The sequence below is a fragment of the Apium graveolens genome, chromosome 9 (assembly GCF_009905375.1).
Source record: "Apium graveolens cultivar Ventura chromosome 9, ASM990537v1, whole genome shotgun sequence".
Classification (NCBI taxonomy): Eukaryota; Viridiplantae; Streptophyta; class Magnoliopsida; order Apiales; family Apiaceae; genus Apium; species Apium graveolens.
The window spans coordinates 226,178,978-226,190,475 of NC_133655.1; the positions used below are offsets into that span (position 1 = coordinate 226,178,978).

At 31.2% G+C, this 11,498-nt stretch overlaps 2 protein-coding genes across 2 annotated transcripts; both read right to left on the reverse strand.

Annotated features, from left to right (window-relative positions):
* Positions 1-4,767: 4,767 nt before the first annotated feature.
* Positions 4,768-7,518, reverse strand: LOC141686002 (replication protein A 70 kDa DNA-binding subunit C-like). Its single transcript, XM_074491069.1, has 11 exons — positions 7,369-7,518; positions 6,994-7,279; positions 6,781-6,877; positions 6,567-6,672; positions 6,390-6,460; positions 6,234-6,282; positions 5,921-6,075; positions 5,704-5,824; positions 5,415-5,618; positions 5,253-5,321; positions 4,768-4,797 (listed from the first exon to the last, which is right to left on the reverse strand). Exons 1-11 carry the CDS (start codon positions 7,516-7,518, stop codon positions 4,768-4,770), a joined length of 1,338 nt encoding a protein of 445 aa, XP_074347170.1.
* Positions 7,519-10,772: 3,254 nt separating this feature from the next.
* Positions 10,773-11,228, reverse strand: LOC141686003 (uncharacterized). The gene has a single exon (XM_074491070.1). The coding sequence runs from the start codon at positions 11,226-11,228 to the stop codon at positions 10,773-10,775; it is 456 nt and encodes a 151-aa protein (XP_074347171.1).
* Between the last annotated feature and the right edge of the window lie 270 nt (positions 11,229-11,498).

Sequence of the window (11,498 nt, forward strand, 5' to 3'; positions counted from 1 at the left end):
CGAAAATATCAAAAAGAGTTTTGAGTACAATGAGAAACAATTATTCGATTCTTTAATAAATTTTCTGTTTTAGCAATTATGATTTTAAAGGTTCTGCTCTATTGTAGACGTCGGTTTTATATCAAAAAGACCCTATATGTGTTATAATAAACTTGCTGAGAATTTCTTTCGCTCATACTTGCCTTTTTTCAAATTTAATCTCCAGTGAGGATTAGCTTGCGTTGTTTAGCCGCGTAATTCTAGGAAGCAAAGAAGAAGCTTTTGGAAGATGGTTGGTCCAGGGTTTGCGAATTAGTGTAAGTTCTATTGTATAAAGTTGTTTATATTATATTATATTATAATTGTGTTATTTTATAGTTGAGCCTAGTATACTTCTTTTCAAAGTTATACTAGCGGGTTAGTATTGAATTGGAATTTGTTGAAAAGAGCTTTAAAAGGAAGTGAAAAATTATTTGTGGAATTTGAATTTCTTGTTTCTAGAACTGTAACCTTAAAAGATCTTGGATTAGTTTGGGGTCATTTATGCTAAATATCTTCCGCTGGCATTTATATATTGATTAAACAAGTTGATTTGGATTAAGGTTTCGTACTGACGACCAAATCCCTTGACCCGGGATTTGAGGGCGTTACACTGGCAGCAAATGTAGAAGACTCTGATTTTAGGCACTTTATAAGTGTATATTTTACAACGTTAATTTATATAGTGTCAAATTTATGTTTATTTTTAAATGTATTTGATTTAATTGTACTTGATCAGAGAGTGCCAGAGGATTTTAAAAGTGTTTGTGGTGGAAGAATTCCAACTGGCTTGAAGATATATTGTAAAACACATAAATGGCATGCTCGATATGATTCAGAAATAGGAAAAATATGTGGTCTTTCTCGCTTTATGGAGTTTTATGGAATTACGATATATAATCTTGTTTTATTTGATTATCATGGAGATGGGGTCTTTAATGTCAAGATATATAAGGAAGCGGCAATTGAGATAAACTACCCAACGATAAAACCAAATGAGTGGATGTTAAATAAACCGGAATGGAAAAGCGAAGAATTCATGGTTGTCTATGAAAACATTCAGTTTCAGAATCTGTTGCTATGTTAGTTTATGATGGTTTCCTGAACAAAACTGAAGCTTACCGTATTAGTGTAAATAGTGCAGACTTGCAAGATGATGGGATTGATCTGGTAAGATTTATTTGCAATTGTATTCCATATTAGGTCGCATTCATACTTTAATACCAGTGTGTATATGCTGGATACCTGAACAAATTTTTGCATATATGACAGACAATGAAGTCAGGAACAGAGAATTTCTACAAAAACTTCAAACATGGAAACTCTGTTAGTCTGAGGTTCACCACTAAGAAATGGAAATGTGAGGTAGAGAGGGTTCGAGGCCATTGCAGATTTGGGAAAGGCTGGTCTGATTTTGTATCAGACACAGGACTTGGAATTGATGATTCTATAGTGATGTACAGGATGCATAATGATATAGAAAATGTGAACAATGTGAATGTTTGCATCTATAAACATGATGTTTATGAGAAAGATCTTGATAGAGGTAATGTGATAAATTAACTACTTTAAATTCTATATTTAAATTGATTCAATTACGGATATTCTACAATATTATAAACTTATAAATTATTTTATTTTTTGTGGCAGGAAACTTGTTTGCGCCAAAATCATTTCTGAAAATCGTCTCTAAAGATATTCTAGCATGTGGAGGTTTTGTAAGTAGTTTTTTATGTGATTTAATCGAAAAGGCTGTATATATAATAGAGTCTATATGTTTGTGTATTTGTTTTGTGTTTGTGTTTTTATGTGTAATCTGTAAACATTGCATTGTTTATTGTTTTTTCCAAGGTTGTACCAAGTTTGGTGCGGTACAAATACAGTGAAAAGCTCACGAAAATAATGAAAATCTCGCTTGAAGGGCATGAATCTTTCGTTTTATACAACTCGGCAAATGGATATTTTTACTGCCTTGATATGTGCTAAAATATTTCATTTGCGAAAAAGAGATACACTTTTATTTACAATGGATGATAGTGATATCATTTCAGCAAGGATATTTCAGGAAGATAGATTAGAGATTGATTATTTGAAAAGGCGTATTAGAGGAAAAGAGATGATTGGAAAAGATTGGTTTCTACAGGTTCATTTGGATTCAGGTGAAGGTATATCACTTATCAATGTCTTAAAATCTTTATGATTTTAAATTTATACTTATTGGACATATGTTTCTTAATTACATATTTTATAGATATGGAGATTGAACATAAATTTGATGACAGAGAAAAAGGAAAAGGTGTTTTAATGGAAGAAGCAGATGCGATCAATCAGTTGCAGGAATTTTGTAGTTGGTTGCCACTAATAAAGAATGCAAATATTCCTAAATCAAATTTGAAATTGAAGCAGAAGGAGAAGATGGTATGTAATCATATCAATTCATATTAATAGAATCAAGTTAAATGGTTTTTTAAATTTAAAAATAATTATCTTCTGTTCCTGTAATTATTAGGTGGATATTTCTGTATCCAAGCTTCCAGAGTTTATTGTGATTCTTAAATCCGGTAACTATGTACAAAATGTGGTGGTAAGTTTTTTATTTAATATTGTACAAATTTAATAAATTAATTTTGCTATAATCTATAGATTGCTGCAAGTATGGTTTACTAATGAGTTTTTTAAAATTTAGCGGATTTATACAGAAATTACCAGAGAGGTTGGCTACAATATTTGCAAGCGTGATGCCAAAAAAAGTTTGGTTTCGGTTACCAAATGGTTATCAATTTGATGTCAAGTATTCACAGGAAGACCACAGTTTTGTGAAGCTTACATGGTTCGTGAAAGAAGTTAGCAGGTATTCAGCTACAATTCTCATTTTCAAGCATGAGGACCTGGGATAATTTGTGGTCTGTGCACTAAATCCTGATGCAATTGAAGTAGATTATACTTCTGCAAGACTCGCTTCCCAATCGCATTTATCTTCTAGAGGTAAATGCACATTTATACAAAGTTTTTACTTATTTGTTTTGAGAGAGAATTTTAATTTTCATTATTTATTATGACTAAAATTGGATAATGATATTTAATTTATAGATATAATAAGTGGAATTGATTGCAAGTTCATGGTATTTGGTATTGGCGATGCAGTAGACTCTGGAGTAATATTAAGCTTTAAATTGCCTAATTATTATTTTCCCGCACTATGATCGTATCTCTTTTTGTAGCAATACTAACTTTTAAACCTAGCGATACTTATGATGCTTGTGACAGACCATACCAGAAAAGTTTCACACCTCTTTTGGATAGTTAATACCTGTCAAAGTACAGTTGATGTTAAAGAATGGAATGATATACAATTATCAGTACTCTGAATCTACTGGGAAGATTTCTGATCTACTGGAGCTAGTCAATGACAAAATGTTCGAGAAGAAGGATTTTATGTTGCTTACCTACAGAGGATCTGGGAAGTTTGACACTGTCATTTTTGATAGTTCAAAAATTGACAAATTACCTGTTAGATGTTCATCAAGAAATGGTAATACTTTAAGTACTGCATATCATTTAATTTGTCTGGTAATTAGGATACCAAATATTAGTCATATAATATTCTGGTTAAAATGTTAAGACTATTGAAGCAATGCACTCATTCTCTAATAATGGAGAAGCTATTTATGAAAATATTTATCTTAATACATTTTCTTAATTGTCTGCAGATGTTAATGAAGAGCTTGAAGGTGGAATTACGGAAATAGAATAGATTGTTGACATGAATATTAAAGAAGAGGCTGATGATGCTGCAAAAATTCCTGAAGCAGGAATGCAGGAAGAAGAAGAAATCTTTGATATGAATATTGAAGGAGCAGCAGAAGATGTTGTAGAAGAGGGTGTAATTGATAAGGAAAATGATCAAGTAATGGCGATGCAGTTCACCGCAACGCTGACAACTTCAAATGTGAACAAAACATGTCATGGTGCGGTATTGTTACACTAATCCTTCAATTCACCTATAATATTTTCACAAATACAATATAAAGTTCACTTGTGTTGTGGCTAATTAATTCAAAAATGATATTTTTTTTGCAGTATATCGCAACAGCTATACAACCAAATGGTAGGAGATGGATAAATGGTGAAAATGTAACCTTGAGGAGGGGGCTTCTAACATGGAATGTTAAGGTAGTGTGTTCTACTGGATTGCCTCGATTCTCTGCTGGATGGAACCAATTTACAACAGATAATGAGCTGGAAAAAGATGATACCTTGGTTTTTACTTTTCATCAAGAAGACTTAATATTCGATATAGTTATCGAATAGTGTGTTTAATCTCTATTAAATTGGAAAGTAGATGAATGTGATCGAGTACTTTGTGTCTGAAAGATGATGTATTAATCTTGTGGATTTTAGTGGTTTAAATTTGGATTATATGCATCTAAATTTTATTTTCTTCCGTACCGTTCAAATTAAATTTCTATTGAGTTCATGTAGTAAATAAAATATTTATTCATAACTCTCGAGAAACTATAGCGTTAAAATGTTATCATCGAAAAGTTTGATTGAGTACTTGTGGAGTATAAATAATTGGTCAATCTTTTATATCTTAAGTTTTATAATTTGTACAACGGATAGAATTAAAGAAAACTAAAAACAGGAAGCTAAGTACCGGATTACATAGATAAATATATGAAGCAATTCTTAATAATGATACAAAGTATTAAAGGAAACTATTATAGAAATTTTGGTAATTGAAAGAAACTAGATCATATTACGCACAACTTGTCCAATCTGCAAAATTCATTTGCATCAATTCCGGAAAACAAAGTTATGAAAGATAGAATATGATGATCACAACTTGATAATGGTCATTATTTAAAATGAAATTCAGAAATGCTAAACAGCAATCCAATCCAGCTTTCGTACATAACATCAAGCAAAATAATTGAGTGATAAACTGCTGTATTACTTCTCCCTGCAAATTTTATCAAATTAAAAATTCTTAGAATATGACCAAAACAACATAAAAAACTTATAGAATATAGGTACTTATTAATATATTTATACCAATCAATTCATATCAAATTGTAACACTCAGACTTACGTCAAGAACCAAAACCAATATGTAATCCTCTAAATTTAACGTAGAAAAACAACTTATCGTACAACTTATGAGGATAATTAATGAACGGAATGTAAGTGATTTAATGCAAAAAAACAAAATACAATGCATAAATGTATCTTACCTTTTTAATTTTTTTGGTAACTGATTTTGCAGAGCCTGGAGTATGATCAATGGCATCAAGATCGACAAACTAACACAAACGCTTTATAAAGATTTGTTGGAAGACTAAAAGTTATAAAATTATAATGGTTCGAGTATTATAACATATAAAAACCAAACTTACATTAACGGAAAAGTTGATGGAGGAAGATTCTGATATATGTGCAGATTCAGATGGACTTGGACTCCACATAGTCGTGTCAAATATGTCATTTGCATCAAATATGGTACTATCCTCAGTTATATTTGCTTTGTTCAACTGAATAATGACAGTGACTTCCTTTCCAACCAAATCTTTAAGTACCTTAGGAAGGCCTTCTTCAGGAGCCTGAGACAATATAATAATTATTAAACACTTTAATTGATAATTTAGAACATTACATTGGATCTGCTTTGTTGTAATGAATTTATACCTTCTCAAAATTATTATACAATTTTATTTCACTTGTGCCAACAATCCTTTTAGCGGCTCGGTCCATGAGAATAACATTACATGAAAATGTATCATCTTCGGTAAGGACCATGATATAAAACCTGAATTTATAAGGAATTATGTGATAAGTATTGAAAGTTGACTTTAATACAGAGTAAAACATAATAAATTTTTGATATAACTCTAATTTGTTCTACCTTTTAGGGGTAACCGGAATTATGCGAGGGCAATTATTACATCGAAATCTCCTGTCAAGCCGCTCAACCTCTTGTTGACATTTGTTACAACTGTAAAACCACCATACTACATCCTCATCCACCTTAAAAACTGAGAACGTGGTGTATTTCCTTTTCTGTTTGAAGTGAAAAAAGTTCAGATTTAAATTCAATATGGCTGTGTCGTGCAAATTTTATAAAGGTTATAAAACCTTCAAGTCATCATATGCCAGCTTTTCGTTGAGATCCTTTAATGTCATTCTTTCCATAAAGGTTTGAACAAATTCAGATTTGCCGCCTTAAGATATTTTTCTCTCTTTGACAAATATCCCTCCTCCTTCAACCTACAAAGGTAAACATTGATGTGTATTAACTCAGCCTCCTATCAACTATTATTAAACATGCAAATGTGTTATAATTATGTAATTATTATAATTCTTAATCGTAGTACCTCATCCTCATATCAGTCACAGATTCATCATCTAGGTTGAGGTACCAGTTTGAAGATGGCAAAGTACCAATCTGCACAGTATCTAAATCAAAGCAATATAGTTCAGGAAATTGTTGTATAATGTCAAGGTCATTTATACTAAGTAGTTAAAGAGAACTTACTCATGAAAGTTATAACTTTTGTGCTCGTTATTATTGCAATGACTGGAGACTGCAGTTCCTTAGTATAAATGTTATTGGCCAACACAACAAGATCTCCCCAAACACTGACTTTATGCTGATTACTATATTGAAAAATGAACATATATTTCAGGATATAAAACTTCCACATTTGAGGAAGACTCTAGAAAATAATTAAAATTACAGGATAAATATTAAAACCTTCGACAAACCTGGAATCACATATCCTGAATTTGACAATGTCTCGCATGCCAAATTTTGTGTCAAGTTTTGTTAGAGGTTCAAAATCCTCAATAACTCCAATTACATCTAATTAAACAGAGCAATATATTTAATTTAGTGAAAGATAAAATGCAGTGAAATATTAAGGTACGCATTTTAAAAAACTAATAATCTGAACCAAAAGAGTATTATATTAAGGTCACCTATAGCAAATTCAGGCTGTTGTTGTGGCTGATATTTGCTGGCCTCAACAAAAAGATCACTTAAATCCAGAAATTCGAATTTGTACGCAGGAATCATGCCATCGTCAACAGCGGTGACCGTAGTATATTGTGAAAATCTGATGCAGATATCAACTTGTACATGCTTTAGATTATCGACAACATCTTTCACAGAAAATTGGTCAAAAACATAAACGCCTCCTTCAATCACCGGAGTTTTGAATCCATTCCAAATATTGGGATAAGCAAATGCATGGACGTGATTATTCTAAAACAAAAAGGATGCTACATTTGGTATACAAAAGAAGGTAGGATTTTACGTAATACCATAATAAAATTTTAGAACATAAGACTTACATCATCATCAAGCAGAATGACATTATATCCTTTGACTGATCCATTCTCAGAGCTAACGCTGGTCCACATCCTAGTTACTCTAGCCTTAATCTTCCAATTGGTAGTCGATTGATCAAGGTCTTCAATAAGATTGAATACTGCAGACTCCATTGAAGCTTTTGTTCAAGTCAATTAAACAAAGTGTCAAGCATTAACAATTGAGGAATTAAAGTCTACAAAATATTAACAAAAATTGACAGCATGCACAATGAAGAAATAATGTTAACATATTAGATCAGTTCCTACCAATCGATGATGTTTTTAGAGAGAACAAATTGAGAGGAAACCTAAAGGTTTATTTTTAGTGTCAGAGTATGTTTTATGTTTATCTCAAGGCATGAAATTTAAATGCATTTGCAAATGATATATGCAACTTGATAGGTTATGATTACTATTCAAACTGGTAAATTGATGCTAATTGATACTCTATTTTAACTGTATGATAAAGACTGCCAACAATATGGTCCTGATTGATTCTCTAATTATTCATCAATTATCTTATTCAATCTGGTAAGTTGATGCTAATTGATACTTTTTTTAAATATGTACGATAAAGACCGACAACAATATAATCCTAAATGATTATCTTATTAATTATCAATTATCTTCCTATCTACTCAATACAATTCTTAAATATATAAGTACAATTTAGATGTAACGGAATATTATATTTTAAATTTTGAGTTAATTAGTTAATTAAGGTTAATCAATTAAATTAATCCAATCATCACAATCAAAGTGTTATTAATTCCATTTTTTTATCAACTTGTATATTTTTGTTCATAACTCTGTCTGTTTCTCTAATTCATTTAAAAATATGCATAAGACATGAAAATGATATGAATATTTATAACAGAATCTGTTTGATTCTTTCGAAATGGAATTATAACATCTTTTTTCAGAACTTTAGAATATACATATTAAATTAATATATTTATTTAAACTGTGGAGTTGAGATAATGTGATCAAAATTGTTCCAACATTTAATAAAGACAAATACTGAGAGAATTATGTTTTACACGGAAATTATAAAATAATCCATAGTGTGGTAAATAAGTTTAATAAAAACAAATACGGCAATGCGGTTGAATCAGGAATTTTATCAGTATTCCAACAGTTGAAAAACGACATATCTCATCAATTTAATAGAAATGCAGTAAAAATAATATGTCTTCAAGCTTCGTTGACGGGAATGGTTCTACAGCGTCAAATTTGGATTTGTCAAAAGTCCATCAACCTATATTACAAAATATGTAAAAATTATAAGCGTATATATGAAAAAAATGATGTAAAAATCAAAAATATATAATTTATATTTAGTTACCTCTGCCTCAAATAAAAGACATCAGGATAATCAAGATTGACAAAAAGCTTTGTTGACGGAATATTGCTGATCTGCGGTCTTCCTGTTTTTTAAGAGTGAAAAATATATATTATTTAAGAGTTAGAAGAAATTCTATAACTTATGAGAAGGCTTATAATTTTAAAGGTTTTTAATATAAAAAATAAGACATTAACCTCGATACATAAATACTCTAACAGATGCCAGAATCATAATTATGGGTTCAATTTCAGTAACTTGGTACAATGATTCAAAATTTGTTGGCAAAGAACCGCTAAAACACACTTGGATGGCCCTCCTAAAAAGAATATAATAAAACGTCAAATACTTATGGATGTTCAATAGTGTTAATACGTAAAATATGAAAATTGGATGGTGGCGTAGTATTTTTATAATTGTCAAAAATTTTATTGAAGAGTCTTACACGCATCTGAAATTCTGAAGCGTAACACTTCTTTTTCACCAAATCTTATCATAATAGATTGTACTGGTTGCAGGAGTTCAACAATTCCAATAACATCTACAACAATAAACTTAAAGTTAAAAACAACAAATTGTAAGCGATTTGTTCTAAAATTTAATACGCAATACCAGTGGAATAAATAGGAAGCTCATCGAGAGCAGAACAATGAAGAGAATTATATGGGAGCGTCACTGGAACCAAATCAAATTTATGGCACGGTATACTCAAAATTTCCTCAAGTTCCTACACCACCACGGTGATGGGAAGAAACATGATGTAATTTGCAGAACGTACAGGCCTAAAAAACCCAGCAGCTGGAAGAACTTGAACATTTATGATACGTAACAATGTGCCAGGATTAATGATAAAGGAAAACAAATTCCAAAGAGCTGGTGGAACAATTACAAGTATGTGATTATTCTGCAAAAAAGAAAATCTTAGGATAGAGGCTGGAAAACATGATCATAGATGTGGTATAAGTCATATAGTTATTCAATCAAACCTCACAGTCCAATAGAATAAGATTGTGCCTGACTAAAACACCTTGTCGATTAGTTAATACCCACATTCTTGTCACACGGACCTTCAAAGTCCAAGCAGTATGATTACCATCCAGATTGGATAAATGATGATGGTCCTGCATATCTGAGTAATGAAAAAGTTAATAGATGTTATCAAAAAAGGAGTATGTTAAATGTTCATATCAACAAAGAGGTAATAAATTGTAATTATACTTGGATGTTCTGCCATATGAACTCTGAAATTAGTTTGTGAGTTGGATATATAGAAAAAAAATCCGAATGTGTGGAGCATTTAAGACAATTGGCTGTATCTTTAATAAAGATATACACTATCTTTATAGTTAAGGTGATAGGATGGTAATTAGTCCATGAAAATCTCAATCAATAGATATCTATTAGAGTTGTATGATGATATTTAACAGCTTACACTAATATTAGCATGGAAAAAAAGATTGTTAAAATAGAAGATCAATTAGTAACATAAACGTGATATTAAACAAATATTTAAATATGAGTTAGTTATCTGATATATATTGTTGTTATCCCATAATCTTCTCTGATTATCATAATGTCTCCTTATCAATATAAAACATATCACATCTAATTATATTGAGAATTTGATATGCATAAAAAAACTATTCGAGAATTTGCCTTTTACTTCGCATATGGGCATCAATAACCAATATGACCTGATGTAATTCTAATTTAATAACAAATAATTTCTCAAACTACCAATTATAATAAAATGATGAGTAACTTAGTCAGGATTGTAAATGTGCAATACAAATAACTGATATGATACATTCTCATCATTTATGCTCGGTAGGTTGTAAAATACTTCTTCATAGACTACATTTGATGTAATATTTGTGGTGGTACCATCATCACTGCCGATGAGAATGTGGAGACGTTCTGGTCTTGTAACTCTTGAGATGGCAACGTAGACATGGCCATGAGAAAACACTGCTCTGGGAAGGTATAGACCAACCGTGTCACGTGATTGGCCCTGGCTCTTATTAATTGTCATTGCATAACAAATCTAAAGTGGGAACTGAATTCTTTTAAACTCAAAAGGCCAGCTGGTATCTGTTGGAATCATCTCTATCCTCGGGATCAAATATTTTGAGCCAACATGGGATCCGCATAATATTTCACACTCAATACTATTCTTCTTGCAGGATGTCACAATCATTCGCGTGCCGTTACACAATCCCATAATTTGGTTTAAATATCTCATAAGCATGACAACGATGCCAACCTTGATGTTTAACTCGTGCTTAGGAATGCAAGGCATATTTAATGAGTTCAGGTACTCTACTGGAAATGCTGATATGAATTCATTATCTTCATCACCAACATCGTCAATTGAATCATGACTAAGATGTGTGTGTAGAGTTCCAGGAATTTTCTCAAGAATGCTGTTATTGATGTCGTCCACCACAACATTAGTTGGTCTTAGGATAGCTCTTGATCTTAGATAAGAATGTGAAGACATGTTTCTTAGAAAATCCGGGTATGTAATTTCAAAAAGACTTTCTATAGGATTTTGCGTGGTATGAACAACATATTGATCTGGAATCTTTATTAGCATTTCACTAGTGTCAGCATCAGGACTAAAGTTCTCAACTTTACCATCGCCAACTTAAAGCTGCCATTTACTAAAATCCGCTATAACCTTATTCTCCATTTATGTATTTCCTGCATGAAGCCGCATATTTTGCTTAAGTAAAAATACTTGGCAAAATTCCCAAATCTTTGATTTATT